Source organism: Chiloscyllium punctatum, chromosome 1, assembly GCF_047496795.1.
Source record: "Chiloscyllium punctatum isolate Juve2018m chromosome 1, sChiPun1.3, whole genome shotgun sequence".
In the NCBI taxonomy this organism is placed as follows: Eukaryota; Metazoa; Chordata; class Chondrichthyes; order Orectolobiformes; family Hemiscylliidae; genus Chiloscyllium; species Chiloscyllium punctatum.
Genome location: NC_092739.1, coordinates 102,107,488 through 102,125,286, shown reverse-complemented (window position 1 = coordinate 102,125,286; position 17,799 = coordinate 102,107,488). Strand labels below are relative to the sequence as shown.

The 17,799-nt window shown below is 41.5% G+C and overlaps 1 protein-coding gene across 1 annotated transcript in view; it reads left to right on the top strand.

Moving 5' to 3' along the window:
* The window catches only part of parp8 (poly (ADP-ribose) polymerase family, member 8), a 410,911-nt gene that overhangs the window by 373,495 nt on the left and 19,617 nt on the right, over window positions 1–17,799 (top strand). Inside the window, exons 20-24 of the mRNA XM_072571640.1 lie at window positions 2,020–2,132; window positions 7,776–7,848; window positions 9,194–9,263; window positions 12,195–12,268; window positions 14,723–14,792. Of these exons, the coding sequence (XP_072427741.1) occupies window positions 2,020–2,132; window positions 7,776–7,848; window positions 9,194–9,263; window positions 12,195–12,268; window positions 14,723–14,792 (400 nt within the window). The remainder of the gene's footprint in view (window positions 1–2,019; window positions 2,133–7,775; window positions 7,849–9,193; window positions 9,264–12,194; window positions 12,269–14,722; window positions 14,793–17,799) is intronic.

The window sequence follows — 17,799 nt, the reverse complement described above, 5'->3', positions numbered from 1 at the left end:
AATGAAATTTACTGGATACATTTGGAAAGGGAAACTGAGTTCATATGTCAGGTCGTAACCTTTCACCAAAAGTTCATTGGAAAGTCATGACCTGAAATATTAATATTGTTTCTCCCTCTACAGATGCTGCCAGACCTGCTGACTATTTTCAGTGTTTATATTTTTATTTAAGTTTTACAGTATCCACAGAACTTTGTATTTGATGAGTAGCTTGCATCAGCCTTTTGGAGAAGAGATTACCAAAGGCACAGTGAGAAATGAGGTAGTTGAATGGGCTAAAATGAATAGAGGGCTGTTAGAAGGTTGGCTCTTCTCAAAATTGATACATCACCAGGACCAAATCAGATGCTTCTGAAGGTAAATAAAGAAGTAAGGGTGGAAGCTGCAAGGCACTGACAAATATCTCAAAATCTTCCAGAGATACAAGCATGGTAGAATAGAATCCTAAACATGCCAGATGTGCAAATATTACACTCTTGTACAAAAAAATGTCAGGTTAAAATAATGAATTACAGAGCAGTCAGTGTAACCTTTTGGTAGGAAAGATTTTAGATACAGTTATCTGGGATAAAAGTTATAAACAACAACTTGGGCAGATGTGAATTAATGAAGGAAAGTGAGCATAAATTTGTTGAGGACAAGTCCTGTTTAATTGAATTGATTGACTTTTTGATCAGCAAAGGCTGATGAGGATATTTTTCATTCTTACATCGACTGAGCATTGTTGGCAAGGCCAGAATTTGTTCACCATTCCAAATACCTTTAATTTGGTGTTCTACTTCAGTATTCCTATTCCGGAAGAAGGTGGAGCCATCATCTTGTTCTTTGAGCTGATCTTCTCCTGCCCATAATGTCATAGTTCCTGGTCTCTGAGGGTGGTGTGATGTTCATTGAGTGAAGAAATTGCTCATCTTGGTCCTAAATAATCAATTGTTTGTCTTCAAATTACACCCCCCCCCCCCCCCCCCCCCCCACCCACCCCACCCCTTGGTTTAAATTCCTTACTCATAAGGAACAATGTCTCAGTATTAAATTCTTTTATAATATTACATATCTCAGTAAGATCAGTCTCCCATCATATGACAGTCTACTCATTCCAGGGCCAGCCTAGTGAGCCTTCACTGTGCTCTCTCTTATGCAAGTAAATCCTTCCTTAAATACAGGGTCCATAATAAAGTTCATATCTGGTATCAACTGTCTGAAAATGTGATGGAGGCAAATTCTATCCTGACTTTCAAAAGGAAATTGGGTCATTATCTGAAGGGAGAGAAGTTGCAAGGCTATAGGAAGTGGGATAGCAGAACTGCTTTTGCAGAGAGCCTGTGTAGATATGATAAAATGCTTGGCCCCTTTTGTTGCTGTAACTGTTCTATAATTCTAAGATTCTATGAATTGAAGCTGACCCTACACAAGGTAGAGCCCTCCAATTAGTCAAATTCAAAGATTCAGTCTACCTATCACTCTGTCTGTTTCTGTCTCTTTAGATTGGAATTATGTAAACACCATTTTCTGTCCTGCCTCCCTGTTTATCCCCACACCAGTGTCACAGAGTAAAGCTTTCTTTCTTCCTTCCTTCCAATATTAATTAATTCCACGTTTTCAGTTGTACTTTCTTCACACCAGCATTTTTTTTGGTTTCTTGTATTCTTGAATGGCTCCGTACACTTGCATAGTAAGTTACATAATACCATAAAGGCCCCCTAAAGTTTCAGTGACATATTCTGCAATGTAACAGCTTCAACTTCATTGAAATACCCAATTATATATTTGTGCTAACTGAAATAGTGAGCTTTAAGTGCTGCCCATATAACACCTCTTTATTTGACAGTTGCCGGTGCATCCCATCATTTGTGCGCAGGGCTGTGCATTTGAGGCTGTGTTGTGAGCCGTAAAAGTAACATCTTATAATGGTGTCTCCATATCAGCAGAGGAAATGTGAGAAATATCTAAATATGTTGGCAGAGAGCTAATGTATTTACAAGATTGTAATAATGCCTGTCATCTTACTTTTTCATGCAGCAACTAAAGTTCATGCACACTCCACACCAGTTCCTGCTCCTTAGCAGTCCACCGGCCAAAGAATCCAATTTCAGGGCAGCAAAGAAACTTTATGGGAGCACTTTTGCATTTCAGTAAGTTCCCGTTCTCTAAATCTCCAAAGTTATGAATCATAGTTAAAAATTGTTATGCTTTGTTTGCACTTTCTTGCATGGGTAAATGGTATTTCATTACCATCTTTTACTTTCAAATAGACCCGGAATGAGGGAATGTCTTTGAGAGATTAAAGACAGAATCTATTTGTTGAGAGTTCAGAAACAATGAAGGAGTTATTAAAGTACTTGGTATGTTTCATAGACCACCAACAAGAGTAGGAAGATGATAAAGGAGTTGTTTTACAAATCAGATACTGCAAGATGTAAGAAACATTGCTCTCTATTCCAAGCACACAATGTTAATTGGGACATTCTGTGAAAGACAGAGAGAAAAAGATTATCTGAATTCTCTTTGGGAGAACTTTCTTGCCCAATGAGAATGAAGGTTTTTCTGCATCAAATTTTGGGAAGGAAATGGTTCAAGTGGAGAATATCACATCACATTTGCAGAGCATCTTAGTCATAATGATCATTGTACCATAGATTTTTAGATCGATTCTTAATCTTGAGTTCCCTGCCTGAAGACTGGTCTGATCCATAAGACCACAATCCCACTGAGGCTTTCCCCAACTCCACCACAAGCAGGAAATGAATTGAGCCCTGTGGTGTTGGCACTAGTCTGATCCAATTGTCAAATCAATCGTGGCCTACTCCACCCCCAACCCAAGGAGTTTGAATTGCTATAAAATTCTACATACATGTTTTTGACTGGAGCTATGGAGCAGGATGACAATATATCATAATTTCTTTTCATCTCTGGCTGACCAGGAACCAAATCTGCTTTTATCAATATGTATGTTGGAAGGATTTGCAAGTAGACACTCAGTGTGTTTGGCCACGTTATGAATGAACCTTCCTTGGCCATCAAGGCCTGGGGAGTAGCTTGAACCCAGAGAAATAGAGCACGAGAGACAGGGGTGCCACCTACTGCATCACAAGACTGCCTACATTTTAGATTAATGATGGAAGAACAAACCTGTAATGGCAGTACTTATCTCAGGGACCCTCAACAGGAGCAGGGGGACCTGCCTCAGGTAAATTAGACAGATATAACAGACATGAGTGTCATACTTCAAGGAAGAATCAAGTTGCATCTAAAAAGTACAAATAAAAACACAAACAGAAGCAGCCAAATGGCCTTGAGCTGTGCTGTAACCATATGAGAAGTAAACATGATAAACTAAGAGGGGAACAGAAACACCACAAGAATACGTTGGTGATTAATATTAAAGGAAATGCAAAATAAAGTCTTCTGTAGGCACATTCACATCTAAAACAGATTTGTAGAAGATCTCTGCAGCCAATTAAGGGATAAAACGTGCCAATTGGCATAGGGACGAGAAAATTAGGCAAGTAAACACGTGGCTAAGGGATTGGTGTGGGAAAGAGGGATTCCACTTCATGGGGCATTGGCATCAGTTTTGGAACAGGGGGGATCTGTACCGTTGGGACAGTCTCCACCTGAACCGATCAGGTACCAATGTTCTAGCGAAGAGGATAAATAGGGTGGTCAGTAGGACTTTAAACTTCTGAGTTGGGGGGAAGGGAAAGTGAAAGCAACAGGGAGTATGGCGTTAAATGGAAAGACAAGCAGCAGGATAGCATGTGTCCAGGCGGATTTAAAATTGAGGCAGATTGGGAATGCAGAAAAAAGCAAGGATAACTTAGGACATCATATGACTTCCAATATCTCTTATGATAAGAAAGTTAGCATTAAGGTGCTTTACCTGAATGCGCGTAGCATTCATAACAAAGCAGATGAACGAATGGCACAGATCATAGTGAATGATTATGATGTGGTAGGCATCACAGAGACTTGGTTACAGGGGGGTCAGGACTGGCAGTTAAACCTCCAAGGATTTTCAACTTATCGAAAAGACAGGGAGGTCGGCAGAGGGGGTGGGGTTGCCTTGTTAGTTAAGAACAATATTAAATGTATGGCACTGAATGACATAGCGTCAGATGATGTGGAGTCTGTGTGGGTGGAATTGAGGAACCACAAAGGCAAAAAAACCATAATTGGAGTTGTGTACAGACCTCCTAACAGTGGTCAGGAGCAGGCACGCAACATGTACCAGGAAATAGAGAAGGTATTGTCAGAAAGGCAAGGTCATGGTGATCATGGGAGACTTCTTTATGCAGGTGGACTGGGTAAATAATGTTGCCAGTGGATCCAAAGAGAGGGAATTCATGGAATGCTTACAGGATGGCTTTTTGGAACAGTTTGTCATGGAGCCCACAAGGGAGCAGGCTATTCTGGACCTAGTGCTTTGCAATGAACCAGATTTTATAAAAGATCTTAAAGTAAAGGAACCCTTAGGAAGCAGCGATCATAATATGGTAGAGTTCAGTCTGCAGTTTGAAAGGGAGAAGGCAAAATCGGATGTAATGGTGTTACAGTTAAATAAAGGTAATTATGAGGGCATGAGAGCGGAACTGACAAAAATAGACTGGAAGCAGAGGCTTGCGGGGAAGACAGTAGAGCAAATATGGCAGGAGTTTGTGGGTATAATTAAGGACACTGTACAGAGGTTCATCCCCAAGAAAAGAAAGATTATCCAGGGAGAGATTAGACAGCCATGGCTGACAAAGGAAGTCAGGAAATATATGAAAGAAAAAGTGAGATCCTATAAAGTGGCCAAGAGCAGTGGGAAATCAGAAGATTGGGAATGCTACAAAAACAAACAGAGGATAACAAAGAGAGTAATAAGAAAGGAGAGGATCAAATATGAAGGTAGGCTAGCCATTAATATTAGAAATGATAGTAAAAGTTTCTTTCAATAAATAAGAAACAAACGACAGACAAAAGTAGACATTGGGCCACTTCAAACTGATGCTGGAAGCCTAGTGATGGGAGATAAGGAAATAGCAGGAGAACTTAACAAGTACTTTGCGTCAGTTTTCACAGTGGAAGACAGGAGTAATATCCCAACAACTAAAGGGAGTCAGGAGGCTGAGTTGAGTATGGTTGTCATTACAAAAGAGATAGTGCTAGAAAAGCTAAAAAGTCTTAAAATTGATAAATCTCCTGGCCCCGATGGGATACATCCTAGAGTTCTGAGAGAGGTGGCTGAGGAAATAGCGGAGGCATTGGTTGAGATCTTTCAAGAGTCACTGGAGTCACGGAAAGTCCCGGATGATTGGAAGATCGCGGTTGTAACCCCATTGTTCAAGAAAGGATCAAGACAAAAGATGGAAAATTATAGGCCAATTAGCCTAACATCGGTTGTTGGTAAAATTCTAGAATCCATCATTAAGGATGAGGTTTCTAAATTCTTAGAAGAGCAGAGTCTGATTAGAACAAGTCAACATGGATTTAGTAAGGAGAGGTCATGCCTGACAAACCTGTTGATATTCTTTGAAGAGGTGACAAGTAGGTTAGACCAGGGAAACCCAGTGGATGTGGTCTATCTAGACTTCCAAAAGGCCTTTGATAAGGTGCCACACGGGAGGCTGCTGAGCAAGGTGAGGGCCCATGGTGTTCGAGGTGAGCTACTGGGATGGATTGAGGATTGGCTGTCTGACAGAAGGCAGAGAGTTGGGATAAAAGGTTCTTTTTCAGAATGACAGCCGGTGACGAGCGGTGTCCCGCAGGGTTCAGTGTTGGGGCCACAGCTGTTCGCATTATATATTAATGATCTGGATGAAGGGACTGGGGGCATTCTAGCGAAGTTTGCCGATGATACGAAGATAGGTGGACAGGCAGGTAGTACTGAGGAAGTGGGGAGGCTGCAGAAGGATCTAGACAGTTTGGGAGAGTGGTCCAGGAAATGGCTGATAGAATTCAACGTGAACAAATGCGAGACCTTGCACTTTGGCAAAAAGAATAAAAGCACAGACTACTTTCTAAACGGTGAGAAAATTCGTAAAGCCAAAGTACAAAGGGATCTGGGAGTGCTAGTCGAGGATTCTCTCAAGGTCAACATGCAGGTTGAGTCTGTGATTAAGAAAGTGAATGTGATGTTGTCACTTATCTCAAGAGGGTTGGAATATAAAAACACCATTGTGCTACTGAGACTTTATAAAGCTCTGGTTAGGCCCCATTTAGAGTACTGTGTCCAGTTTTGGTCCCCACACCTCAGGAAGGACATACTGGCACTGGAACATGTCCAGCGGAGATTCACATGGATGATCCCTGGAATGGTAGGCCTAACATATGAGGAACGGCTGAGGATCTTGGGATTGTATTCATTTGAGTTTAGAAGATTAAGGGGAGAATTAATAGAGATGTACAAGATAATACATGGCTTGGAAAGGGTGGATGCTAGGAAATTGTTTCCGTTAGGTGAGGAGACTAGGACCCGTGGACACATCCTTAGAATTAGAGGGGGTAAATTCAGAACAGAAATGCGGAGACATTTCTTCAGCCAGAGAGTGGTGGGCCTGTGGAATTCATTGCTGCAGAGTGCAGTGGAGGCCGGGACGCTAAATGTCTTCAAGGCAGAGATTGATAGATTCTTGTTGTCTCGGGGAATTAAGGGCTACGGGGAGAATGCGGGTAAGTGGAGTTGAAGTGCCCAGCAGCCATGATCGAATGGCGGAGTGGACTCGATGGGCCGAATGGCCTTACTTCCACTCCTATGTCTTATGGTCTTATGGTCTAAAACAGTCACCTATTGGTTGAGGACAGAAGGCATAACTGAGGCCCTAAATGAATACTTTATCAAAGAAGATGACTTTGCTAAAGCCATGATAAATGACGAGGATGTGGAAAGCAAGATGAGGCAAATTTAGAAAAAAAAGAGAAAATTTTATAAAGACCAGTCCTGTTCGACTGACAGGAGGTATGGGGAACATGGAAATTCCTCCTTGAAAAATGCCAGAATTATGCAATTGTTATGGATTTGTTAAATAAACTAGAATAAGTGCCAGTCACTACACTTATCACTGATCAGATGAGACTGTTTCAAAATATGTTCCCCTCCTAAATCTCTCTGAAGAGCAGTAAAAATCCCAGGCAGAAATTTTAAGGAAACACTTTCAGCCAAGTAAACAATGCATATTCAATACTAGGGAACAACCTGATAATGAGTCCATTGATCAGTGCATAACATGTTTTCAATGGTGAAAATATGCCTATAGAAAGACAAATGTACACTCCAATGAGTAATTGGCCTCAACAGACTGAGTAAATTAATGGTTGAAGAGACTACATCTTGCACAAGATCATGCATGCCATTTTTTTTCTTCATGTCTATATAAAAGGGGAATGTTTGGATTGAAATACAATCATATACAAATATCTGTTCTGAGGTAAAAATAATGACTGCAGATGCTGGAAACCAGATTCTGGATTAGTGGTGCTGGAAGAGCACAACAGTTCAGGCAGCATCCAAGTAGCTTCGAAATCAACGTTTCAGGCAAAAGCCCTTTTTGCCCGAAACGTCGATTTCGAAGCTACTTGGATGCTGCCTGAACTGCTGTGCTCTTCCAGCACCACTCATCCAAATATCTGTTCTGGTCAGCCATAGTCATATGACTGCTACTATGAGGGGCACACCTTAAACTTCACTTCAATAAACTGTTTTGTATACGAACAGAGAAAGAGAGAAGCAATGAGAGAGTCTGCAAAGATTGTGTATTGTTTTTCAGATACTCAAACTGTTTTTGTTTTATATCTAGTGGCTCACATATAGAGAACTGGCACTCCATTTTAAGAAATGGTTTAATTGTTGCATCAAATACACGATTACAGGTAAGATCAGGCAGAGCAAAAATAGTATAGCTAATCGGGATGGTTCTGTAGTCTGGGATGGATAATTGCAACCTTCCAGTGGATAATTTTTCCTCTGTTAGTTTTAATTATTGGAAATTTCACAGGATCTGTGCCTGAGATTTCCTGAAAAATGTTTGCTTTATATGCTTCTCCCCAACATTATGTATTACCTCTTTGCAAAGCTTTGATACAATGAAATATAACAATCCCAATTTAAGTGTAAACGACATTACCACCATAACCTACATTTTGATGTCAAATAATAGCCAGTTTAATGGTGCTCACTATTATAAATATGTGAATCATGCATCAACTGAGAGAAAGAAAGAGCAAATGATTTGTAAATCGCAACGATTTACTTCATGAAAACAGCTTGCAGTTGTAACTTCAGCTCACATCTCAGGCAGATTGATGGATGACTAGTAGAGAAAAGATTGTTCACAATAGCCATGCTTCTGCCACTATGTCGCCTATAGTGTCCACTTGCTGCCACTGACTAGCCATCATGACTCCTAGTTAAAAACAAGGACTGCAGATGCTGGAAACCAGATTCTAGATTAGAGTGGTGCTGGCAGAGCACAGCAGGTCAGGCAGCATCCGAGGAGCAGGAAAATCGACATTTCGGGCAAAAGGCCTCTATTCCTGATGAAGGGCTTTTGCCCGAAACGTTGATTTTCCTGCTCCTCGGATGCTGCCTGACCTGCTGTGTTTTTTCAGCACCACTCGAATCTAAACTCTGGTTTCCAGCATCTGCAGTCCTCACTTTTGCTCAGCAGTAAACAGTCAGGCAGACAAAATATCATTCCACACTCCCAAAAAAAAGCTGTAAATGCATTTTGCAGAAGAATTTCTCCATTTCGGGATGTGAATGAGCTCTATTCCATGCTCATTGTACCATATATTGTTCTCGCAACAGGACATTCCATTGAAAGGCAAAAGCCCTTCATCAGGAATAGAGGCCTTCTGACAAAGAATTTCTGACTTTTAAATGAAGACCCTCATTATTTTTAAGCAGATGCACCAGTTTGATCTGAGTTTCTGTATATTGCCTAAATGGCCTGCAGATTCTGAGTGGAAACTTCTGTTTTCTTTGTCTCCCTCACTTGTTGAAAATATGACAAGACAGCCAGTCTGACTTTCCAGAGCACAGCCCGCTATATCTTCTATTAGTCAGGCTGTTTAGAGGTCGCCAAGCCCTTTTCTGAAACCTGAAGTGCCCACCTCCACAACCATCGCCTCCAAAATAAAAACAGTGTGGTTTCAGTAACTGTGTGTTCATGTAATTATTCATTTGCCTTTTTTTAAACCTCTCCACTATCTATAGCTTCATGGTGCAGTGTACGGGAATGGCATCTACCTTAGCCCATTGTCAAGTATTTCTTTTGGTTACTCAGGCAAGTACATGTTGTCTTTATCATCATTTAATGTTTTGAACCTTAACTACAATGGCCATTATTTTATACAAGTGCCACTGTTATTCTGTATAGGCCCTCGAATGTTTTACTCACTGATTTTTCTTCAACATTTTTTCATAATTTCTAGTGTGAAATCTTGTAGAAATGTGAGGGACTGTAACAGTAGCAATCTAAGTGGCCACTGTAGGCATTAGTTTAGAGAATTCAGCCAGAGCCTCCTGGAAATAACTAGACAGTACTCTGTGGTATTAAGGGATGTGCAACTGATAGCAATGTAATTGATGTCACTCTGACATCAACAGAGCAGAACAAAGCAAAAACACAAGCAGAGAGAAGTCTGTAATGGAGTAGGAGTATGTCACTGTGTAAGAGCTGTTTTCAGTAAGCTGTGTAAATAATGAGTGGAAGAGTATAAAGAGAATAACAGAACCTTACATTAGCTTCAGGGTGAACTAGGATTGCGAGAGACCGAGTAGAGTAGTAGCCTAGTAAGGGAGCAGCCTCAAATTGGATATATGTCAACACCCAATGCCCAAAGAAACAAAAGGTGAATCTGTGTACTCATAAAACATGTTAACAGTGATGTTAGCAAAACAGATACTGAAACAAGGCTATATTAAAGCATTTTAGCGCTGTCTTTGTAAGGAGGCTACATAAATTGCTCTTTGAAATTCAAATCATCTTGCTATGTTGAGGTCTCAATCCCAATTTCTCCCTTTAAAAGTGAATAAAACTTTCAGTGAGTTTTCTGATCTCACAGAATACCAGAATCATAGAATCCTGACAGTGTGGAAGTAGGCCCATCAAGTACACGCCAACCCTCTGAAGAGCATCCCACTCAGACCCACCCTATCTTTGTAACCTTGCATTCCTCATGATTAATTCGTCCAACTGACCTATCCGTGGACAGTTTTGGTAATTTCAGTATGGCAAATCCACCTGACAGGAGCACCCAGAGCAAACCCACCCAGACCTGGGGAGAATGTGCAAACACCACACAGACAGTCACCTGAGGGTGAAATTGAACCCAGGTCTATGGTACTTTGAGGCAGCAGTACCACTGAACCACCGAGCTGCCCACTAATAGCCTGTATTCAAATGGCTGCAACCGACAAGGCAGGAGTTTTGGACTTTGGACTTCAATATCATGTAGAGGGCAGAGTAATAGCTGTACTGTTCTATATTTCCACCTCCACCCCACTTAGGTCCATGAGGGACTATTGATAGTCTTCCTGCCCATCAATTGTAACTAAATGTGGCCAATTAATGATAATTTAAAAAAAGCTTATAATGCCTTCCCTGAGCTCTCAGAGATGACTCCTGGTGCAGTATGTCTAATAGACACCTCCTTGATAGGAGATTATCCATGATTTGGCATCAGGAGGAGTCCACTGAGACCCAGATGCTCTCTACACTTTCTCCCCCATGACTCCCCACTCCACAAACCCCCTCCTGCCATCACTGACCTGTGGCATGGGCCTGGGGTGGTCTCAGGTCTGGTAAAAAGATTTGCTCACCTCTGCTTAGCAGGTACTTCTTGGTAAGAGGGACCTCTGTCCCTCAGGGTCCTGATGCTGGGCAAAGGCCTCCCCCAGAAAGGTTAAGTCTGTCAACTGCTCAGTTAGCAATTAATAACAGTGGGGCTTTCCAAGAAAGGGTACAGAATTGGATCTCATGGCTCTCAAGCCAGTAGCTGAGGTCCACAAGCACAAGAATTCGACCCTTACAGTCAATCCTTTTTAAATTGTTGCCTGTGTTGGGTTTGAAGCATTAGCTTGACTCCAAAAAAGCATTGGTAATAATTTTCTCCTAATTAGGATTAAATTCAATAATTAGTAATGAAATTGTTAATTCATCTATTGATCATTTCAACAAAATGTATTAAGTTATTGTTGTGATGTTTAATTTTGACTATGTTTTTTTGGTTTTAGATTTAATTTGGGTTTAAAATGTAGAGTATACAGGCAGCAAATAAGATATTTCACATTGCTATTGCTGATGGCAAAAGCAACATTGAAGGCAATGCTGGACAGTAAACAAAACGATGGCAGTTCTGTCGAAGACCCAAAACATTTCCTTGGCAGTGACTAAACATTTATAAGCCCAACTGCAGTAATAGCAAATTAAAATCCAGCCACTGCTGACACTTAGCTCAAGTTCATTATTTCTAATCTACCCATGGCAAACTCAGCTTTACCAAGTTGGGATGCACTTTCCCACTACTGGTCCATGATAATCTTACCCTCCATATCAGGGTTTTTTTTTAAGATTAGATTACTTACAGTGTGGAAACAGGCCCTTCGGCCCAACAAGTCCACACCGCCCCACCGAAGTGCAACCCACCCATACCCCTACATCTACCCCTTACCTAACGCTACGGACAATTTAGCATGGCCAATTCACCTGCCCTGCACATCTTTGGACTGTGGGAGGAAACCGGAGCACCCGGAGGAAACCCACGCAGACACGGGGAGAATGTGCAAACTCCACACAGTCAGTCGCCTGAGGCGGGAATTGAACCCGGGTCTCTGGCGCTGTGAGGGAGCAGTGCTAACCACTGTGCCGCCGTGCTGCCCACAGTAGCCAGTTAGCAGTAGCCAGACTGGCATAATTTTGTTTGCATGCTCATAGCAGTGGGTCATGTGCTTTTTTATTCCTATTGTTACAAAATTCACTACACAATATAAACAAGTCAAAAGGGAAATTGACTATAGAACTGGGATAGTTCAATGTTGAAGGTGCCACTCTGTTTATTAGTTTGTACACACAACACCTTTTTAAAACTTAAATTACATTACAAAATATGTTACAATATTTTAACAAATTGAGGTTGACTGAAGGGTCATTTCTAATCACTGTGATATAGTTATTGATATTTATAATGTTTAATCAACTTTAATTACCTTTTAGGGATGAATAAAAAGCAGCAGAAGGTGGCAGCCAAGGACGAACAGCCTTCAAACAATAAAGCAGCCACTTTACAGGTATCGGGCTGATGGTGGGATATTTCCCATGTTGTGGTATCTGCACTTGGTGTTCACCATTGGTCAGGAAACATACATAATGATCCACCAGTGGCAAACTTTCTAATATGGTCAGCCAGGTCTGGAAACACCCAGAATGGTGACAGCAGAGAGGATGCCATTCAGCCAGCAAAAGCTACTCAGTTATGAACGTACTAACTTCAGCAATAGGAGCAACTGTAGACAATTTGGCCCCTCAAGACTACTCCATTCAATAAGATCATGGCTGATCTGTTTGTGATTTGAATTCCACATTCCCATTTTTACTGATAATCCTCAAATCATCTGCTTAGCAAAAATATATCCACCTCTGCTGTGAACAAGCCTCTTTTGAGGCAAAGCATTACACAGTCTCACAATCCTCAGAGACAGCAGTATTTCTCCTCCTCTCTGTCCTGAAAGAGAAATGCCTAACTTTAAAACAGTGCCCCTCTGTAGACTGAATTCTTCACACTGACAAGACCATTTAGGATCTTCGACGCTTCAATCAAGTCATCCCTCTCTGTTCTCAACTCTAGGAGAAACTCTAGCCTATCCAATGTTTCTACAGAAGACAACGCAATCATTCCAGGTATCAATCTAGTGAACCTTCTCTGAACCACCTCCAACGCATTTACGTCCTACCTTAAATAAGGAGACCAACACTGGAAAGTATTCAAGATGTGGTCTCACCAAAGCTCTACATAACTGAAGGATAACATCCTTACTTTTATGTTCAATTCTTGCCATAAAAAACTATAGCCATTTAATTATGTGCATGCTAGTCTTTTGTGGTCATGCACAGAATACCTAAATCACTCTGCATCTCAGAATTCAGCACTTGTTCACTGTTGAGGTAATATTGATCTTTTTTATGCTTCTTACCAAAGTGAACAACCTCACACTTTCCCAATTTGCAATATACTTGTCAGAAATTTGTAACTCCTTCAACCAACTTACGTATTTTCTTAACATACTTCGTGCATATTCCCCAGTAACACCAGTAGGAGTGTTGGTCCCATTGACGAAGCAGGAGAGTTAGTGAGTTATCAGCAGGGCTTGATGTGCTGGGACCTGCTTGATTCAAGTAGCAAATGACTCGAGTGCCAGAGATTTTAGTCTCCTGCTGCCAGGAATCCGCTTATGGAGTTAACTTGATACTGAAGAGATCCATTTTTTCTACTTTCAACCAAATAACATGTTTGTGTCAAAAAGAGCAAATGAGGAAATTCAAGTCCGGCAGGAATGCTAAAATAGGTGGGCATTGATAGACTACCCAATGTACAATCTGCCTGGTTTACTGTTGTACATAATGTAAGAATGATTCAAAAGTGCTTGTTCCACATTATCATATGGTCAAAATCCAGTTACAGAGTCATACAGCAAAGAAGAAGCCCTTTGGCCCACTGAGTCTGTGCCAACCTATCTGGATGAATCCAACTTTCCAGCATTTGGTCTATAACCTTGAATGTTATGTCATTTCCAGTAGTTAATCATATACTTTTTAAAGATTATGAGTTTTCTCCCCAGTAGTGCACTCCAGATTCCCACTATCCTCTGGGTGAAATAATGTTTCCTCCAATCCCCTTTAAACAGCCTGCCTTTTGTCTTAAAATTATGGCTCCTCATTAGTGACTTTTCAACGAAGAGGAATAGCTGCTTCCCAGCTACCCTGTCCACATCCCTCTTAATTTTATACACCTCAATCAGGTTCCCTTCTCTGTGCTAAAGAAAATCTTGAGACTAACCTGCCTCTCTTCATAGCTAAAGTGCTCCAACTCGGGCAACATCTTGGTGATTCTCCTCTGCACTCCCTCCAGTGCAATCACATCCTCTTTACAGAGAGGTGATCGGAACTGCACACAGTTGCTTGATTTTTCTCTCTGGTTTTGCTAACTCTATCTGGGACTATTTCAGACTTGTCTCCCCACAATTTAGAAATAAGCTGAATAGGAGACCCATATCTTTCTACATGTATTCCAACCCACTAAACACTATTTTGCAAACTTCAATGCAACTATGTAGCTGCGTAATAACATATTTTCCACTCACCAGGTACAACTGGTATTCCTGGTGCAATGTAGTCAGATCATCTTCCCTGCCCCCAATCCGACAACACTGCCCTTAAATGGCATCTCCATCCATAGCTACTGTTGATTCTCTTTTCTCACTCGTTTCCCGGCTAATATACTCTTAGGCTTTGCTTTTATGCTCCCTCAGCACAGTCCTGACACCAGTTTTGTGTTTCTCTGATTTTGGGTGCAGGTTGCAGCACAATGTGAAGTTGGCAATCATTCAGATTTGATTCTCCCTGTAACATTCATTATCACCGAATCATTATATGTGTGGATAATTTAGATTTCAGATTTCAAAGTACTGTCATATGAAGAGTTGAAATGAAATCACTTAAATTGAATTAATTTGGTTTTTTTTCAGTCACAGAAAAAAGGACAGCAACCCCAGTTTTTGCAAAGTCGTAACCTAAAGTGTATAGCCTTATGTGAAGGTAAGTCCTCCATTAGTGACTCCATTACTTTCCATAGCATGTGAAAAGGAAACAGAATTATTTGCCAAGTGTATTTGACAATGCTGTAGATTATAAAAACAGTTAATTTAATGTCAGAACATACAGGCTTAATTACGACATTTTCTATTATGGACAGCTAATTCAATTTTGCTCCTTTTCAGAAAGAACAAAAGTGATGGAAGAGGATTTTTAAACTAACCCTTGAATGTGAAAAAAACATTCATCACTTTGTAGCCAGGAGTCTAAATTAACCTAGTCCATCATTTGCCACATTATAAAATTCAATCAGATAGCTCAGTCTCTTCCTGTTGCTCATTCATCTCACAGAATAGCAGAAGAAGCCAGTCAAGAATCTCATATAGCACAAGTTACTCAATTAAGATATTTTCTTGCATCCCATTCCTACACTTGGGACAAGACTTTCAATCCAGTGTTAGTAAACTGGCCAGCAGTCCAGTTCTAGAGCATAATTCTTCACTGCATATTTCAGACACAGCCCATGAAGATTTTTGCTGGTTCATGCCAATTAATCTCAGTTCCCTCCCCCAGCCCCTCAGTGCTAGTGGGCCAACGGCTAGCCACCTCAGCAGTCAGACATCCAGCTAAGGTGAAAGCTTCTATCTGAAAATGGAAGGAGAGAGAGAAAGAGGAGGCAGTCACACCCCTGAGATTAACTACATTAAATTCGGTCAGTAGTCAGAGACAGGAGGCTGTGACTGTGAGCAAGGCAGGTTGAGGGATTCAAGTGGTTGTGCTGAAGGAGCCTCAGCCTCAGGTTTGAGATTCTTGTTCTCTGTGTGGATGAGAGTGGGAGCTGTAGGGAGAATGAGCGAACTGACCACAATACCAAGGTGATTAACAAACCATTCATGGGTACAATCTTGTTAGCCAAAAATAGGAAAGGTGTCTTCACAAACAAAACTATATGTAGGGGCATGAATCTGCCTGGGAAAACTCCTTCCTCCAGATTTTCTCAGTTACTTGGCTCTTTCAAAGCAAAGCATTTTTTGTTCAAACATTTGATGTTGTGGGTGGAGCTTCTCCATGTTGATCAGCTTATGAGAAGGCTCTGTTGAATGTAGTATGACTTGTTGTTGTTAAATGGGTTCAATGTAAGGAGTGAAACCTGACCAGGACAGGCCAGTAGGGCTGAATTCAAAAGTGGGAATCACTGAGCAGACGTTCTTTTGTGGCTGTGTCTCCATCTCAGAACTTTGATGAACAGTTCTCAGATGGATATATTTTCCTACTTATGATGGATTATCTCTGACTTGATGGTGCCTTGATTTGTCGTATGAACCCTGGCAGATGTGTAAGAGACAGTACTATTCTGGTAACAGTAGCAGCAAAGGAGGAGTAAACATTGATTCCCAGTGAAACTTGTGATGGAGATGGGTGGCACACAGCCCTCTGAAGTGGTCAACTTACAATATTACCTCACACTCAAAAGAGCATGAAACATTGAGTAGATGGTGGTACTTAGCCTGGCAGGACACAACTGATTAGGCCTGCCCTTGTAGCAATGGTTCTGTTCAACTGCCCATGGACTCTGAGCTCTATAGTCAGTCAGGATGACTTCTTATTGCCATCTATAGGGAAAAGAAGTTCTGACCTCTCCTGGACAGCCTTCAGCGAAATCTCCAGGAAGGCATTATTAAGATGTAACACCACTTTTTGCCTGGTCTCTGACATTGCTTCCATTGGCCCTGACAATGAGCAGGTGTTCAGTGATGCTCCTGGCTTCCAGAGAGGGACATTCTGTCCAGCTAGCTTTTAAATACAGCACCGAATGTTAGGACATGGATGGTCCTGGCAGGCTTTAGTACTTCCTGCCATAAAATATGGCATTTTACACATGCTTGCATATGGATTGAGCTGGGAAGCATATAATCACACAAGAAAACCATATAATTGCAGAAGCCCTTCCACTATTTGACGTACCTCCACACTTTGTCTCAAACTAATGCTGCTCAGTTCAAGATGGCGACTCATTGGAAGTAAAGAAGGAGAGAAATGTAATATTGTTTTCAACCAATGCAAGTGGGAAGGACATATAATGAACATAGAACATAGAACACAGAAAAATACAGCGCAGTACAGGCCCTTTGGCCCTTGATGTTGCGCCAATCCAAGCCCACCTAACCTACACTAGCCCACTATCCTCCATATGCCTATCCAATGCCTGTTTAAATGCCCATAAAGAGGGAGAGTCCACCACTGCTACTGGCAGGGCATTTCAAGAACTCACGACTCGCTGAGTAAAGAATCTACCCCTAACATCTGTCCTATTCCTACCACCCCTTAATTGAAAGCTATGCCCCCTCGTAATAGCTGACTCCATATGTGGAAAAAGGTTCTCATGGTCAACCCTATTTAAACCCCTAATTATCTTGTACACCTCTATCAAGTCACCCCTAGACCATCTTTTCTCCAATGAAAACAGCCCCAAGTGCCTCAGCCTTTCCTCATACGATCTTCCTACCCTACCAGGCAACATCCTGGTAAACCTCCTCTGCACCTGTTCCAGTGCCTCCACATCCTTCCTATAGTATGGCGACCAAAACTGCACACAACACTCCAGATGCGGCCGCACCAGAGTCTTATACAACTGCAACATGACCTCAGGACTCCGGAACTCAATTCCTCTACCAATAAAGCCCAGTACGCCACATGCCTTCTTCACAGCACTATTTACCTGGGTGGCAACTTTCAGAGATCTGTGTACATAGACACCAAGATCCCTCTGCTCATCCACACTACCAAGTATCCAACCATTAGCCCAGTACCCCATCTTCTTGTTACTCTTACCAAAGTGAATGACTTCACACTTAGCTACATTGAACTCCATTTGCCACCTTTCTGCCCAGCTCTGCAGCTTATCTATATCCCGCTGTAACCTGCCACATCCTTCCTCACTGTCAACAACTCCACTGACTTTCGTATCATCTGCAAACTTGCTCACCCAACCTTCTAGCCCCTCCTCCAG